A 16,549-nucleotide genomic window follows, 5' to 3' on the forward strand; every position below is an offset into this window, starting at 1 on the left:
ATTATAAAGGCATTACAGCAGTTTCAGGCGGTGGTCGTCAGCCGCACTCGCACACGCACCCGGCGACGAACCCCCCCCCCCCCCCCCCCCGCCCTGCACCCCCGTCCGAGCTACGATGTCCACAGTCTGTGACCTGCACTTCGACATTTAGCTACAAGTGTCAAACACGATCAATGTTGGATGCGCTAAAATTGATAACCCCAGTCACTTTCTCCAGCCTCCATGCCGCGTGTCTTGAGATGCCAACGCAGCATCCCTTTGAATACTTACGAGCCCATTCAATGCTGAAATCCTGGTCACACATCCCAGCTCGCCCTCCATGGCCCTTGCCGACGCCGCATCGCGATACATGAACAACTTGTTGGATGTTGTTGCCTTGGGGTTGAATGGATCAGGCTAGACAGATACGCACCCACGCCACCACCTTTGCAACCTTTACCTACCAGACTGCTCCTGCCTAGGCAGCCGGATGGCGTCCGGGACGGTGCTGGGCATGCTACCCTTGCTCTCAGGACTGCCCGCCTTGGTCCCGCGCACGCTGCCTGCGCCAGGGCGGCCCTGTGCCCAGTTGAGCAGCTTGACAATGCCAATGGAGGTGTACTCGGCGGCGAAGGCGGTGATGCCCATGGCCACCAGCAGCCCGAACAGCTTCCATCTGCAGGGTGGAGTGCGCGGCGAATGGAAGGGAGGTGTATCAAGCAGACAGCGATGGGAGGGAAGAGGGGAAACCGTAAGGGCAGACTTCGTCGTCAAGCTAATCAAGGAGTGCTACTTGAGCATCGGTGGAATACTCACGTCTTCTGCATTCCTTCCTCGCTCTGGTATACGGTAAACCATTGCGACGCACCTGAACTCGGTGTCCATGACGGCGTTGAATGATGTCTTATCCACCAGCTGCTGCACGTCCATGTTGAAGGCGTCGGTGCTGAACAGGCTGTAGATCACGAACGCGGTCTGCAGCGGGGAGGGGGTTACATTCATGAGTATTTATGAAGTGAGGGGGGGGGGTGAGAGTCAGCACAATTGAAACAGCGGGTCAGCACACAGGCGTGCTTGCCGTATGTTGCCAAAGCAGCCCGGGTCTCTTCCCCCACCTGAATCACTAGCACCGCCACCAGCCACAGGTTGGTCCACAGCGGCGAGCGGTGCGGCATGCCCTTGTTGAACACCAGCGCTAGGACCACGAACTGCGCCAGCGCCACAATGTAGGTGGTGGTATTCTCGGGGGCCTGCGGAGTGGCGGGGCAGCGACGGGCACGGGGCGCAGGTCATTCATGGTATGGGTTTCTCCACGTATCACGGACAATGGGAGCGCCGAGCCACACGATTGCAGCGTTTGGCTTCCTTTGGCAGCCGCCAGTGCCACACAACGACACCGACGCAAAAAAAACTCACCACTGTGTCGTGAAGCTCGGGGCCGCCCCGGAAGCGCACGTAGGTGGGTTGCGACTGCAGCAGCTTGAGGCTGAGCAGCTGGAACACCACAATCACCACGCACTGCAGCACCGTGCTGATCATCAGCGGCGGCGACATGACGCGTGTGAGCGGCCGGCTGCGGGACAGCTTGTTCCTGTACGTGCGCACATCCAGCAACACGAAGACAGATACTTCAGGCACCGTGCTGCTCATAACGCCCTGTGTGCAACCGTGAACCATGAAGCGGTGTGCAAACATCAGGTATTAAGGCCGGCATGCCGCGCCTTCACATCCGCACCTGGGCTCTGTGAAACCCATGAGCGCCGCCAGCACTGTCGTGAAAAAAAGGTCCTCAATCAGGTACTGGTAGTTGCCGAGGTTGAGCGCATAGGTGTACATCAGGTTGGTCTCAAACGCCTGCACGCAATGGAAGCAGCGTGTAAAAAACAGCCATGTAGTATCAAACCGGTACATAGAATAGGTATGGCGACATGTCTGCACCTTATCCGGTGCGCAGATCAAGTGCGTGGGCAGTGGGGGTTACAGTTACAGTGCTCTGAGTCATGGGAGGTATTCTTGCAAGCCGGCGGGGGGAGAGGGTTGTAGATACCAGCCCCAACTCAACCGATTCCAATGCAAAAGAGCAAGGCAAGCGTGGCCTATGTCTTGACAACGGACTGGCACTCGCCAGTAGTCCCCACGGGGTTAGCCGTTCATGTGGACGCGGGTGGGTGGGGGCGCGATGGACACGCGTGGGACTCCTAGCTATGTGGGAGTATGCTCGCCGATAGGGTACCGGTTACAAGAAGTGGCGGCGGCTCACCTGCACGAGCGCGTATGCGATGATGAACTGGAAGATCTGGTAGGTGGCCATGAGCGTGCAGCGGCCCTCCGCCACCACAGTAATCATGCTGGCAATGGTCTGCGCCTTGCTAGTCATCGGCGCAGCCACTGAGGCCTGTGCCAAGGAGCCAAGACAGGGGCTGCCGTTAGCAGTGATGCGATGCCACACAGAAGACGCCAGGTGGTTCGTCAGTGTTTGAAGCGCTCGCATCTCATGTTGCTTACCTCCGCCTCGCACAGTGACACGCCCACGTGCGCTGCCTTGAGCGCGCCGCAGTCGTTGGCGCCGTCACCGCAGAAGCCGGCACGCAGCCCAAGGTGCGGGCAGCCCTGCGTCAGCAAGAGTACAACGACAGGCATCAGATGGCGCAAAACATGCATGGGTTCCCACCGAAGTACACAAGGAACAGCAACCCAAGGCATCAGGCTAAAAACCCCATAGCAAGCCACGAGCGTCACATTCCCTTCTCACCTCCACGCCGTCAATGCCGCTGCCCAGCAGAAGCATTAGGTCGCGCTTATTATCGGGGCTCATGCGCGCAAACACGCCCGCGCGCTGCAGCACCGGGAACAGCAGCCCCGCATCCAGGCTGGCCAGCAGCCAGTTGAAGCCCTTGCCGGTCACCGCGCACTCCAGCTCGCCCGTCACCACACGCGCCAACATGCCGTACGCCGCCGCCGAGCCCGCGTTCTCCGTGACGTTGCCCTCCACATCCAGCACACTCAGCCGCAGGCCGGGCCCGGCTGCGGCAGAAGCGGCATCTGCTGCTGCCGTTACCGCGGTGTGGTGGTGGCCGTTGCCGGAGTCGACAGGGACAGCGCCCTTGCCGGCTGCGCCGCCTGGCTGCGCCATGCCTGGGTACTGCGCCTGCACCACCACGTGTGCGTGCTGACTCGCCGGGCCGTACTCACTCAGGATGCCTGCGCCGCCCTCGCTGCTACTGCCCGCGCCGTCGCCAAGCCCCGACGCCCCACCATGGTACGGCGTGTTCAATGCAGCGGCATCGCGCAGCTCTGCCTCCTCCGCCTCCTCGGTCAACAGGGAGCCGTTCCAGTTGGGGTTGGCGATAGACGGGTCGCCCAGTGGCGTCGGCTCACCCGCCGGCCCAGGCCCCGAGGCCTCGCTGTACGCGTGCGCCGGCCGCAGCACCGGCAAAGGCGTCGATTGTGGCATCAATGCCGGCTCCACGCCCGCAGGCGCCTGCGTCGCGGCGGCCGCCGCCACCTGCGGTAGCGGTGTCGGCTGCTGCTGCGAGGCGGTGGCAGGCGCGGGCAGGTCTGCGGCATCAATGAGCAGGATGGGGCGCTGCCCGGGAAGGATATTGCACTTGTGCGCCACCGACACGGCGGTGCGCAGGTGGTCGCCAGTGACCATCACGGTGCGGATGGAGGCGTGCTGCAGGCGGCTGATGACGTCGGCGGTGTCGGGGCGCAACGGGTTGGCCATCACCGCCAGGCCCACCTGCAGGGTTCGGCAATGGGGTTCGTGACATCATGGCGCGGCCCTCGTGGCAAGGTGCTGGCGCGAGTTCGGCCATGCCCACTACGAGGTCAGCACTGCCCGCATAAGATGATCACCGCCTCTCCCAGCCATCACGCACCAGCCTGAGCCCCACGTTCGCCTCCGTCTCCGCCTGTGTCCAGCCCAGCAGCGTTGAATCGGGCACGGTGCTGGCGTCGCCCGCCGCCAGCGCCAGCACGCGGAGCCCCTCACGGGTCAGCTCGCCCAGCAGCTGGTCGAAGTCGGCGGGGATCGACCCAGGGTCCGCCAGCGCGCGAATGGCCTCGGGCGAGCCCTTGGCGAACACGGCTACGCTGTTGTCAGGAGCACGCACCTGCAGGGTCGATGGAAGGGTGGCAGCGGCAAGTGGTGAGGCAGGTAGCCAGACCAGGTTGCCAACGCGCCGGATGGCGCGAAGGAAAGTGCCAGGCTAGTCTGGAACCACACCTCCTGCCCCGCTGCTCGGCACTACTCACCACCACCAGGTTGCGCTGCAGCGCCGCCGAGAACTCAAACCGCTTCACAATGGCGTAGGCCTGCAGCGCGGCACAGACGCGAGCACAACAGTCCAGGTGGTGAGCCGCAGCGCGAAACATAAACGGACTGTAGCGCCCGGTGCATGCCGCTAAGCACGACCGCCTAAACGGTAAAGTCGCGTACTCACATGCACGGCGCCAGGCGGACGCACGTAGGTCTGCACGCCGCCACCAGTGCCGGTGGCCTCCGCCTCTGCCTGTGCGGCCTCCGCCGCGCCCGCGCCCGGTCCCTGTACGTTGCCGTCGATGTCGGTCTGCTGGGGCCCAGCACCGCCAGCGCTGCCGCCGTATGCACCGCCATAGGCCCCATCCAGCGAGGGCCGCTCGTCAATGAGGTCCCAGTGTGTTGCGACAAACAGCTTCTGTGGGGGCGCAACAGATGCAGACACATACAATTAACGGGCATGAAGCCAGCAGTTCCTAGCCAACCCAACAAACGCGCGCGCGCCCAGCTCGGAATGCCCTTGCCCCGCGCTGGCCCATGCCCCGTCAATCCTATCACTCCATGAAGCACGCGACGCGCCTGGTCCAGCGGGTCTCCGACCAGCGACTCGCCCATGCGTGCCAGGCCGTGGCAACTCGCCAGTAGCTCCACCAACTGCGTGGGCAGCAGGCTGATCTGGCCCACCATGTTGTGCAGACGCCCGTCCACGATCGGCACAATGCCCTGCAGGTCAAGGCCCTGCTCCGTGAGCGTGCCTGTGACAAGCACGTGAGGTGACCAGCGTGAGAAGGCCGATGAGCAATGCACCGGGTAAGAGAGGAGCCATGTTAGAGCGAGGTGGGGGTGAAAAGAGGCAACGTCTAGTAACGAAGCGCGCGGACTCCCGAGAGCACTTGCGTTGCTATGCAGAAATTCTGCAGATGCCATGCGCCCCGCGGCACCCACCCGTCTTGTCAAAGCAGATGACGTCCAGCTGCCCGGCCAGCGTGATGCGGTCGGGGCTGGTGACGTAGATGCCCTTCTTGCGCAGGCGCCCGATGGAGAACACGGTGGCGATGGTCAGACACGCGGGCAGGGCGGGTGGCACTGCGATTGTGATCATGTCGAAGAAGCGGACCTGCAGTGGAGCAAAGAGAGGCCGAAGCAGGATAAGTCGATAACCGTTTGAGGTAGTGAAGGCACTTCAGGCAGCAGCCTTGCGCGTACCCATTACGCCCGCTACCCACAACGATGCGGTCGGGCGAGGCGCCCACTTGCGCCAGCACCACCGCCGCCCAGATGTACAGGCCCATGCAGGCCGCCAGCATGACGCAGATGAAGCGCAGGCTGTCGCTGATGAAGCTCTCCTCAGGCTCGCGCGGAAACAGGATGCTGCGCAGCAGCTGCCCCTTGGCGCTGTAGAAGCGGGTGCGGCACACCATGGCCAGCGGCTTCTGGGCGCGCGGCGCGCGCGCCTGCGCCACCACGGTCCCGCCGAACAGGGTGCAGCCGGGGCACTTGTCGGGCTGGTAGGCTAGCCCATCCGCCACGGCGTTGTACTCCACCTTGCGTACGGGCACCGACTCGCCTGAATTTGCAAAGCAGTCAGCAAGAGGCAGGAGTGAGCACGAGTGTGGCTTCTGGCATAGGAAAGTTCACAAGTACCGAGCAGCCGTACAGCAGCAGCAACTATGGTACGTCAGCTCGTCTGCCCTGCCAAATGCAGGGCTATGTCCACACAGCACCACCCACCCGTCAGCATGTTCTCGTCCAGGATGCACTCGCCGCGCAGCAGCACCATGTCGCCTGCGCAGTTGCCAGCAGGAACATATGGCGTTGGCGCCGCGCCGGCGGTGCATACACGGTAGCAACAGCATCACTGCCAACACTGCCAACCCATTCCTCCACCAAAAACCACACTCACAAGGCAGTGTGCCGGGCGCCACCACCACCAGGTCTCCAGGCACCAGGGCGCTGGAGGGCAGTCGCACCACCTCGCCGCTGCGCACCACGTCCACCTCGCTGCAGGCACAACAATGCAGGTGTCCATGTTTACGAAGCGCTAAGGAAAGTCTCGACTTATGCAAAGGACAGCGACATAATGTCCAGTTTGTATTGTAGCATTTGTAACGCGGTGCTGCTGCTCAGAAAGACAGCTGCGCCCAGCTGCAAACCGCGATGCAAACCGCCATGCAAACCGCCATGCAAACTTGAGCTGCATCCCCCACGATCTAGAAGCACCACCCCGCTGACGCAGCGCGTACCACTCAAAGTGCGCAATCTCCGCCAGGCGTTTCATGTTCTGGTGCGCCTCGTAGGCGGCGGAGATGATGGAGAACCAGGTGATGACGGCGATGCACACCGCGTATGAGTAGTAGGCGTCGCCCACGATCCAGATCAGGATGGAGAAGTACTGTGGTAGGTCCGGAGGCGAGGGTTAGTGCAGTTTGAGAGCAGGAGCGCTTGTGGTGAGCAGGCGGATTGCGGAGAACACCTTATGGTGCAGGCAGGGCGGGTGGTGGGGAGGCAGTAAGCACAGAACGCAGGGGTGTGCTGTGATCCGGAGTCCTAGCACCCTCACCTGGAACACGTAGAAGGGGTGCCACATCTCGTCGAAAATGAGCATGGGGATGGACTTCACCGGAATGGCCATCTCGTTAGTGCCGTACCTACGAACCACACCAGTGACAAACAAGGGACCGGGTCACGGGCGCTTCGTGTCTCACAGCTGTGGAGACACCGTCCAGTTGACCCCTCACAGATGCTGCTCGTCACCCACTGCCCTGACGCACCTCAGCTGCCGCCCCCCCAGGTCCCACTCCTGCGCCTCCTCCACCGCCGCCGCGTGCCCCGTGGTCGCCAGCGTCACCGCCGCCGACCGCAGCTGCTCGTTAAAGCCCTTGGGCAGCGCCGGCACCGGCGTGAAGGTCGCGCCACCGGGCCCGGGCGCCGGGCCACCCGCCACCGCTGCTGCCGCCGCCGCCACGCCATCCACATAAAAGTAGCGCGTACAGCGGTACTCCAGCAGCTTGTGCGTGCGCTGGACCTGGGGAGCGGGCACGCATGATTGCCACATGAGCCTCAGTGCGCTTGCGCCTTGCCCATCCGCATCTGCCTGCGGACACGCGCGCCGGCGTGGCCCGCCGTAGAGACATTTGGCTCGCGGCAAACAGTCTGGCCATGGCAGTTCAATCTGTACTCTTGCGCAGTCGCCACGCCATGCCGCCATGCCATCTATCGCCACCGTAGCTGCTGCTCCAGGACCTACTGCTACCTTTCCTCCCCCAGTGCGCACCTGCCAGTCCAGCAGGCCCCCGCGGCCCGCACCCTCCTCCTCATCCGCCGCAAGGGTGGGCACCGAGTCATAGTGCGGCTCCGTCATGGCCACTTCCTGCACCTTCTCCAGATCCACACGCCCATCTGCAAGCTGTGGGCCGTGGTGGGCCGGTTTGAGAAAGGGCAGCAATGGGGGATCTACATTCATGATTGGTTAAAGAAGGGGGTAAGCCATCCATGCGAACGGTTTGTATGAAACATGGGACGTTGGTCGGGCGGATGGAAAAGTCAGGCATAGAAGCGGCCCAGGTACCGCGTCCTTACACGTATGTACCGTACACAACCACCGGGCACTAACGCCTGCCCTGTTCCCTCGGCCCCAGCCGCAGCAGGTCAAGCTCACCCGGATGCGCACGTACTGTGCATCCCGCAGCGGGCACGGCGACAAACTGAGGAAGATATGGACGCGCGGAGACCACTTGCACATCAGGAACGAAAACCTGCAAGAGGAAGCAGTGCAGTGGCCGTACGCTTTAACACAGCCGCGCCTGCATGCACCGACCCTCTTTACACCTGAAGAGAAATGCTCCTGCTGGAGGGGGGCGTGAGACGCGACACCCTGTCTTGTCATTTCACTTTGACCCCGGCTTTGGCCGTGGGTTTAGGCGCTGCTAACACCACCCGGTGACGCCACCCCCTAACCCCTAACGACTTTCAGCTGAATCACACAGGATCACTGGACGAAACCCCGTGCCTCGTGATGTCGCCGGGAGGAGGAGCCTGTATTCTGCGCACGGCCCTGCCAGCGCGCACGGCTGTCAGACTTGCAAACTCCCCTCGCCACGCCTGCTTACCCCGCGGTAATCAGCCCCACGAAATAGTAGAGCAGCTTCTTCCACCATGGCGAGTGGAAGCCCTCGAAGCTCGCTATGTCCTGTTGAGCGAGCGGCACAGCCATTTCAAGCTCGAGCAGGCAGTAGCGAACAGCAGCGCTTCCGGCCTTGTGAGCACTGAGCTACCTTGTCGGGCACAAACGTGAATACATCCGAGCCAGAATTCCCCCGAAGCCGTCGAGCTTGGCGAGCTCGCTTGAATGCAGTGCCCGCCGCGGGCCCAGGAGGACTGCGGGGCCCCTCGATCTCAAGAGGAGCGACATAATCGCTTGCTTGGCGTCGCTGCTCCTGCTGCACCTCTGCTGCGAGGTCTGTGAACCCGGGTGGGGCCCGTGCTCGCGACATGATCGTCTTTCCGCAGAGGAAAGCCCTTGCTAAGCTTACGACGTGTGCATTTTGATGTCTAGGAGGCGTTATGCAATGAATGCACACGCTACAGCGGTCCGTGAGCCAGCGCGAGAATTTAAAGCGCGCCGCGAGCGGCTCGCAAGTAAGGCTTAGCACGGCTAGTTGTGGGGTATACGTTTATGGGGCTGCGCAGGCTAGCTGCGCCAATACGGGTCAAGCCGCCCATGAACGGTTGAGGGTTTTGCAACCGGCCAGCCACACTTTGACCCGCCGCCCGCGGTGGTCCGATGCCAGCCCCGCGACTGCCGATCGGCAAGCATCCCCTCAGCCTATGCTGACACTCCTTGCAGCTATAGCTGTGCCGTGAGGGCTCTTCTGCATACGTCCCAGCATCAAGGGCCTGCCGTTGCTGACACTGCAGAGGCTCGAACATAACGCGCTCCCGAGCTCTACCACCCCCTCCTGACTGCTTGTGCGACTTGACCCGCCAAAGCACACCCCATCCCCCGCTCGCAATGCTCTTGTAAAGGCAGCGTAAAGGCAGCAGCGCATCTGTCACCCCGGATGCCAGACCTGCCTGCAATCACCAGCCTGACGGCCCCATCCACCCACCTCATCATCCGCTTGGCCAGACAGCAGTAATGTAAACGACTTGTTCGGCTCCTCGCCATGGGCCCCGTGCCCGTGTCCCTCCTCATGATGGGGGCCAGGATGGGCGCCGTGAGGGTGGAATCCATTGCTGTTGGTGGCCGGCGCCAGGTTCTGGCCTTTGCCCATGTCTTGTGTTGCGCGTGTGGGCTGGCTGACCGCGCTGGGGATGCACGTTCACTGGAGAAGGCGTGTAGTATACGCGCTGGGGCGGGACTAGATTATATCACGTCTGTTGGAAGCTGCTCTCTCCGCTACTGTGTGGTGCGCAGCTGACGCTGCTGAGCAGGTGCTATCCAGCGAGTGTCCCGCCACGCAGGAAGTCCAGGTCAGCTCCGTTCAGGGCTCGCAGGGGCCGGGGTGTCAGCCGCGGCAGGAAAGCTGATGATAGCGCGCCGGCTTTAGCCCCAAGATCACGAGACGCTGCGGACCGTAGGGGACACAGAGGCAGGTGAGGTGTGGTGAGCAGCGGGTGGAGGGCCCTGGTGGCGCCGTGTCCCCCGGCCGTGAACATCCGCCCAAAGTCGCACAAACGAGGTCGTGCAATCACTTGTATGCATCCTTGTCATGAACCGTTTACGCATGCAAGGTCAGGCAATGGCCGCCCTAATTTGTCGGCCAGGGAGACAAGCGCACCTGTCATTTTTATCCAGTACCATCAAGTTCTTTTGAGCTTCAACTATCGCCGTCCCTCAAGGCCGCCCGTGTCAAGTCACGGTTCAAAATGCAGTCCGCCAAAGCAGCCTTGTCGCGTGACGAAATTCAGTCGTTACAGCTCATAAATAGTTTAAAGCATTGCGTGTATTTTGGATGGGCGAATAGGAACGCAGCAGGGCGATTGGTGTCATCAACCAGGGTTTGCGGTCGTGGGGGCGGTCGTGGGTGCTGTTCCAGCTCGTGTCTTACACTCTTATGGCCAGTGCCCCTTCCCCATTCTGCACCTCCCGTCCGTCATTCGTCTGCCAATCACCCGTGAGCGCATCCATTCCTCTCTGCACGCCCTGCACGGCCACTATGTCTGGTGGCCTTATAGCTCAGTTTGACTGCCACTGGTCAAGCCACTGGTATGGATGCGGATGTTACAGAGGGGACAGTCCCAGCTCCCGAAGACGCCGAGCCATCACATGCTATCAGGGCCCAACCCCGACTTTGCTGCAAACCCTCCCGCGGGCAAAGTCCGTGTGACTCCGCGCACAGTGAGTCCTAGCCAAGCCTCAACCCGCCAGAGCCCCACCGCTGTGCCTCAACGCCACAAGCCTAGGCACAGGAGTGCCGGGAAACGTCTAGGCCGCAGGACACACGCACAGCGCACGCACTAACCAGGGCGCAAGCGTCCAGGTACTAGAACGGTCGCCCACACGTGCATCCTGCCCACACACAGAGCCACCAACCACGCACAACCTCTCACGGCGAGGGGGGCGGGGAATCAGCGTCATACGGCAAGCGCAAAACCATGCCGTCACCAACAGCCCGAGATATGAAGGGATGCGCAAACGGCACAGCGTCCCAACCCTTTGGCCTGATACCCAAAGTCACAAACGTCTGGAGACGACCCCAGAAGTCAGCTACGACGGCAAGTCCAATGCTCAGCACCCGGGCCGACGGCAGCTTCGCTCGCGCCGCCAACCCGGCCATAACCACACGCTGCCGACCAAAGTCCAGGGCAGACATAGCAGCGAGACACACCACATCCCACACAGGTGGCGCAAGCCCCGCAGGTACTGGTATGCCCCAGCCTTCCCAGCGCTGCACCCCAGGGCTGCAATGGTTTCCCCCCACCAGGACAGCACGAACGAGCCGGACACGGTCACCGACCGCGCAGGTTCATTACAATGCCAGGCGATGCATGGATATCAAGATTTGGCTAACGAGAGTACGTTGTTCACACTCCACCTTTCGCAAGGGGTGGTTGGCTGCCCTTGAGTGCCTATCCACCACATTGCACCACACATCCCAGTGCCGCAATACACGCGCTTCCTAACGAGAGCTTACCGCTGCATGTCAGAAAAGACGAAAATCACAGAATAAATGTATAAATCGTACGAAAAACGCAGGCACCCTCTCCTCATTCATGTTAACGTGACAGTCATGGTGGGGGTTCTGCCATGCTTGCGACCGCCGCCCTGACGCCCTCACGCTTCACCTTCGACATGTCTTCACTCATCGTCGTCATCGCCCTCACCACCGAGCTTCTTGCCGGGTCCCAGCTTGCCCGCCTTGAAGTCCGACACAGCGCCGCTCAGCCCCACGGCACTAACCTCCACACCCTTGCCCGCCAGGTCCCATACTGCCTCGTGGTTGGGCACGTCAATGATCACCGCCGCGTGCCCCGCCGGCAGCTCCACCTCAGAGTCCTTCACCAACCCCGCAAACGCGAGCACACGCTTGGCAATCTCCTCGCCGCGGTGGGCCCACAGGAAACCCCAGTCGTCACCACCGGGCGCGGCCTTGGTGGCAGCCGCAACCTCGGCCAGCGCGCTGGTAGCCACCTCCTCCGCGGCCTTCTGGTCCGCCGTATCTACCACCAGCACCAGCACGGGCCCATCGTTGATACGATTCGCGGTGCTGCCGGTCAGCTGCTCGAAAGGCTGGGGGCGCCAGGGGAAGCGTGTGCACTCGATGTCGGACGCCACGGCCTCACGGCCGTCGGTGGTGATTACGTTGAACTGCTCGTCCAGCACCACCAGCGTGGGGATGCCCTCCACCTCGAAGCGCCTACGAGGGCACAGTGCAGCAACGGCTCATGTGAGGAAGCCAGAAAGTCCAACGGCAACGGCATACGGCAAGCAACTGCCACCTAGCATGCATGCGCACTGCTTCAGGGGCTGAAGACTGGAACACACACACCATCAAGGTAAGACCCCACGCTTGGACAGGTGCGCACTCATTATGTTTCCCCTTGGCAAAGAAGAGTTCCCCAACTAATGGAGCATAGCACTCACGAGTTGAGCTCGTCGTTGCGCTTCTTGTCCGAGAACGGCAGCGCCGGCCACGTCATGTGGCTGTGGTACTCGTTCATCGAGGCCTCGTCGCGGTCGCCGCTCACGAACACGGCCTCCACGGCCTTGCCCGCGGCGCATAGCTTCTCCATAGCCGTCACTAGCTGCGGCGTAAAGCGGCGGCAGGGCGGGCACCAGGACGCGGAAAAGTACAGCAGTGACACCTTGCCGCGCAGCCGCTCCAGCGCCGGCACCTCAGCGCCTGTCTTGGGCTCCACCAGCACCGCGCCCTCCATGATCTGCTCGAATGTGCGCGGCCGCCAGGGGAAGCCCTCGCACTTCTCGTCGCTGCTGACGGCGTCTCGCCCGCTCGTGGTGATCACCTCACCGGTCTCGCCATCCAGGATGACCAGGGTAGGGATGCCGCGCACCTGCTGGGGTGTAACCCCGGGATGAGGCAGGGGACATTCTTGGGTAGGTGCAGGATGGAGAGACGCGGATTATTGTGCAATGACAACTGTATGTGTCATTGCGACCTACCAAACCCAAACGCGGGCGTATTACCAGCTTGTTTCCATGCTACTAACCTGGCATAGCAAGCTATCAGCAAGCTACCATGCACGCCGGACGCACCTTGTATAGCTTAGACAGCTGTGCTTTGGCCTCACGCTTGCCGTAGGGCAGGGCGGTCCACGGCATCTCGCCAAAGTACTCCTTAAATGACTCCTCATCGCGGTCGCTGCTCACAAACACCACCTCCCAGTCAGCCTTGCGTGCGTGATCCTTCTTGAAGTTGGCGTAGATGGAGGCCAGTTGGGGCGTGAAGTGGCGGCAGGGCGGGCACCAGTGCGCGGAGAAGTACAGCGCAACCACCTTGCCAGGACCTGGGTATTTGAGGTCGAAGTAAGGGTTGTCAAGCTGTGTCCGAATGACGGCATGTTGGAAAAGTTGCCGGCCCAGGCCCCCGACGCACGCACTTACCAGTGATGCTGGAGACAGGCACCTGAGTGCCGTTGGGGCCGAGCAGTGAGTCGCCCAGAATCTGGAAGACCTTGGGCTCCTCGGCCGCAGCAGGAGCGGGGGAGGCGGCAGCTGCGGCCTCCTCAGCGTCCACCTGAAGTCATACGCCAACCGAATGGCCGGTCAGCGCGAAGTCTAACAACACTTTAGCCCGGCCGGGTGGCATGCGCAAAGGACACGTGGGCATGAACACGAACCTGAGATGCGTGCAGCTTACCTTGCGGCACACGTCCCCATCGCAGACCACGGCAGGCGCCATGCTGTTGGGTGTCTGGACTAGGTAAGAGAAGCTGAACACGGTCGGCTTTGAAGGCCCGCCCAATAGGCTGGAGAACAAAGGGACGATCGCTCTAGTGTGGCACGCGTGCAGCGGTTTGGCGAGAGGGGAGCTCTGGTACTAACAAACTTGTTATAAGCTGTTGAACATTTGGTGGGAAGTCCGGGCTCTATATATGCCAGCTGGGCTAAAGCCGAATGGAAGTTGCACCGCCATGAGCGGGCCCAACGTTGGGCCTAACTAACTTTTTGGGCCCAATGCGCCAAGGGGCCCAGCCAGGGCTTCTTACTCTAGACCTTATCAATACCAGATACCTGTAGTAGTAACTTACCCAGCAACAAGGGCACGCAGACGCCCGCGAGACTACGGTGCAACATCCTTATGCTTAGTACGCGCTCCTACTTTCCTGCACAAGTAAATACTCGGAACATGATTACATCTTACAGTAGTGGACGAAGCATCGAGCCTCTCTCTCGTCGGCCGCTAGACAATTGCACAATTTGCGCGTTTAGAGCCGCTTATGTTTAGCTTTCCTGCCCTAGTGCACAGTAACAGGCAACATGGCACCTGCCGTGATCTGCGACGGGGATGGGTGCCGCAAGGCAAGCGGCACGCGTGTCAGGTTTGTGTTCATGCCAATGTGGTCCTTGCGCAAATCACGCGGCCGGGCCCAACCGTCGTCAAACTTCGCGCTGGCCGAACATTCCGTTGCCGAATGACATTCAGGTGGGCGCTGAGGAGGCAGCAGCTGCCACCTCCCCCGCTCCTGCTGCGGCCGAGGGGCCCAACGCCTGCGAGCTGCTGGTTGACCCCCAACGGCACTCCTGGCCCCAACGGCACTCAGGTGCCCCTCGCCAGCATAACCGGTAAGCAGGGGAGTGTGTGCGTCTACCCTGCCCTGCGACTAGCGTGAGGCCAAAGCACAGCTGTCTAAGCTACACAAGGTGCGTCCGGCGTGCGTGGTAGCTTGCCGGTAGCTTGCTATGCCAGGTTAGTAGCATGGAAACAAGCTGGTAATACGCCCGCATTTTGGTTTGGCAGGTCGCAATGACACAGTTGTCATTGCACAATCCGCTTCTCTACATCCTGCACCCAAGAATGTCCCCTGCCTCATCCCGGGGTTACACCCCAGCAGGTGCTACCCTGGTCATCCTGGACGGCGAGACCGCCGGCGAGGTGATCATCACGAGCGGGCGAGACGCCGTCAGCAGCGACGAGAAGTGCGAGGGCTTCCCCCGGCCGCGCAAATGACGGCCGCGCACATTCGAGCAGATCGTGGAGGGCGCGGTGCTGGTGGAGCCCAAGACAGGCGCTGAGGTGCCGGCGCTGGAGCGGCTGCGCGGCAAGGTGTCACTGCTGTACTTCTCCGCGTCCTGGTGCCCGCCCTGCCGCCGCTTTACGCCGCAGCTAGTGACGGCTATGGAGAAGCTACGCGCCGCGGGCAAGGCCGTGGAGACCGTGTTCGTGAGCGGCGACCGCGACGAGGCCTCGATGAACGAGTACCACAGCCACATGACGTGGCCGGCGCTGCCGTTCTCGGACAAGAAGCGCAACGACGAGCTCAACTCGTGAGTGCTATGCTCCATTAGTTGGGGAACTCTTCTTTGCCAAGGGGAAACATAATGAGTGCGCACCTGTCCAAGCGTGGGGTCTTACCTTGATGGTGTGTGTGTTCCAGTCTTCAGCCCCTGAAGCAGTGCGCATGCATGCTAGGTGGCAGTTGCTTGCCGTATGCCGTTGCCGTTGGACTTTCTGGCTTCCTCACATGAGCCGTTGCTGCACTGTGCCCTCGTAGGTGCTTCGAGGTGGAGGGCATCCCCACGCTGGTGGTGCTGGACGAGCAGTTCAACGTAATCACAACCGACGGCCGTGAGGCCGTGGCGTCCGACACCGAGTGCACGCGCTTCTCCTGGCGCCCGCAGCCTACTCATCAGCTGCGTGGCGGCACCATCGACAACATCAACGAAGGTCCCTGTCATGGTGGTGGTGGTAGGTGCGGCGGATGACAAGGCCGCGGACGGAGGAGGTGGTCCCAGCGCGCTGGCCGAGGTTGCGGCCGCCACAAATGCCACGCCCGGTTCTGAACCGCCACGTAGACGAGGGGGCAAAGCTAACGTGTGTGGCTGATGGCAAGGGTGCATGCACCCCTGGTGGTGGTGGACCCGGAGGCGTTGAAGAGCTGGGCTGTCTACCGGTACATGCGTTGCTGACGGGGTAGTAGGTTTCCGCCATACGACTTCATGGCAGAATACTTCGGCTAACACTGTGTGCGATCGTTTGTGGAACGCTGTGTGCTAGACCGTGTGCTAGATCTGGTCTTCACGGTAGAGCGTGAAATACAAAGGATGTGCAACGAGCCCAGGCTAGGTCGAAAGTCGTTTGCCATGACGAGGACGACATGATGATAAGCCATCCGTGTGTGCAAGTCGCGTGTTGCATCTAAGCTTTTGGGATAGCACCAAGTCCACTGCCCGTCCATAGCGCGGACATGTGAAACAACTCATCCATCCATCAGGATGTTATGCAAGCGCCTTGAATTCCAGGGATGAGACATAGGTCACGGGAGCGAGGGCTGTGTGCAGGAGCGGTAGAGCGTGTGCATGCACCTTAACCCGTTTTCGCGCAGCGTGCCGGGGTGTTAGTGCTGACATGTACTGTGTTTTACACGCGTGCATCAATCGCGACAGAGAAAAGGACTGTGAATACCTGCGATGTGTCAAGGAACAGTAGTATCTACTCGCGTTACATAAACGCTGTTGCCCGCGCACCCGAAAAAATAACGGTGCCAGGTCACCGTGTTGCATTGCTTGCGGACAAGACGCTACCCCAAGGTCTTTATTACTGCAATAGACTTCGTGTGAAATAGCCTTCAACCTTGATTCAAACCTTGACTCGAAGTAACAATTGCGAAACCGCGGCTCCTGTTGAG

General features: G+C 61.4%; 3 protein-coding genes across 5 annotated transcripts; 1 reads left to right on the forward strand and 2 right to left on the reverse strand.

The window, feature by feature from the left end:
* On the reverse strand, window positions 1-10,164 carry CHLRE_02g093700v5 (uncharacterized protein). 2 transcript variants are annotated; one of them, XM_043059473.1, is made up of 24 exons: window positions 10,021-10,164; window positions 9,349-9,807; window positions 8,350-8,429; window positions 7,899-7,995; window positions 7,515-7,646; window positions 7,012-7,265; window positions 6,801-6,888; window positions 6,484-6,632; window positions 6,144-6,241; window positions 5,972-6,025; window positions 5,467-5,807; window positions 5,186-5,357; window positions 4,820-4,995; window positions 4,425-4,658; window positions 4,237-4,296; window positions 3,861-4,094; window positions 2,732-3,721; window positions 2,485-2,589; window positions 2,240-2,374; window positions 1,715-1,833; window positions 1,396-1,570; window positions 1,095-1,229; window positions 848-954; window positions 1-655 (listed from the first exon to the last, which is right to left on the reverse strand). In XM_043059473.1, exons 2-24 carry the CDS (start codon window positions 9,511-9,513, stop codon window positions 436-438), a joined length of 4,320 nt encoding a protein of 1,439 aa, XP_042927107.1. In that variant the 5' UTR covers window positions 9,514-9,807; window positions 10,021-10,164; the 3' UTR covers window positions 1-435. The 2 variants fall into 2 exon arrangements, with proteins under 2 accessions (XP_042927107.1, XP_042927106.1); XM_043059472.1 differs by lacking the exons at window positions 9,349-9,807; window positions 10,021-10,164 and adding an exon at window positions 8,515-8,884.
* Window positions 10,165-10,274: 110 nt separating this feature from the next.
* Window positions 10,275-13,756, reverse strand: CHLRE_02g093750v5 (uncharacterized protein). The gene is made up of 5 exons (XM_043059474.1): window positions 13,561-13,756; window positions 13,305-13,437; window positions 12,957-13,207; window positions 12,327-12,754; window positions 10,275-12,099 (listed from the first exon to the last, which is right to left on the reverse strand). The coding sequence occupies exons 1-5, from the start codon at window positions 13,600-13,602 to the stop codon at window positions 11,541-11,543; spliced, it is 1,413 nt and encodes a 470-aa protein (XP_042927108.1). The 5' UTR covers window positions 13,603-13,756; the 3' UTR covers window positions 10,275-11,540.
* Window positions 13,757-13,864: 108 nt separating this feature from the next.
* Window positions 13,865-16,533, forward strand: CHLRE_02g093800v5 (uncharacterized protein). Of its 2 annotated transcripts, none has more exons than XM_043059475.1 (4): window positions 13,865-14,242; window positions 14,347-14,486; window positions 14,756-15,188; window positions 15,416-16,533. In XM_043059475.1, the coding sequence occupies exons 3-4, from the start codon at window positions 15,040-15,042 to the stop codon at window positions 15,624-15,626; spliced, it is 360 nt and encodes a 119-aa protein (XP_042927110.1). In that variant the 5' UTR covers window positions 13,865-14,242; window positions 14,347-14,486; window positions 14,756-15,039; the 3' UTR covers window positions 15,627-16,533. The 2 variants fall into 2 exon arrangements, with proteins under 2 accessions (XP_042927110.1, XP_042927109.1); XM_043059476.1 differs by having other exon boundaries at window positions 13,865-14,222.
* Window positions 16,534-16,549: the final 16 nt, after the last annotated feature.

The sequence above is a fragment of the Chlamydomonas reinhardtii genome, chromosome 2 (genome assembly GCF_000002595.2).
Source record: "Chlamydomonas reinhardtii strain CC-503 cw92 mt+ chromosome 2, whole genome shotgun sequence".
In the NCBI taxonomy this organism is placed as follows: domain Eukaryota; kingdom Viridiplantae; phylum Chlorophyta; class Chlorophyceae; order Chlamydomonadales; family Chlamydomonadaceae; genus Chlamydomonas; species Chlamydomonas reinhardtii.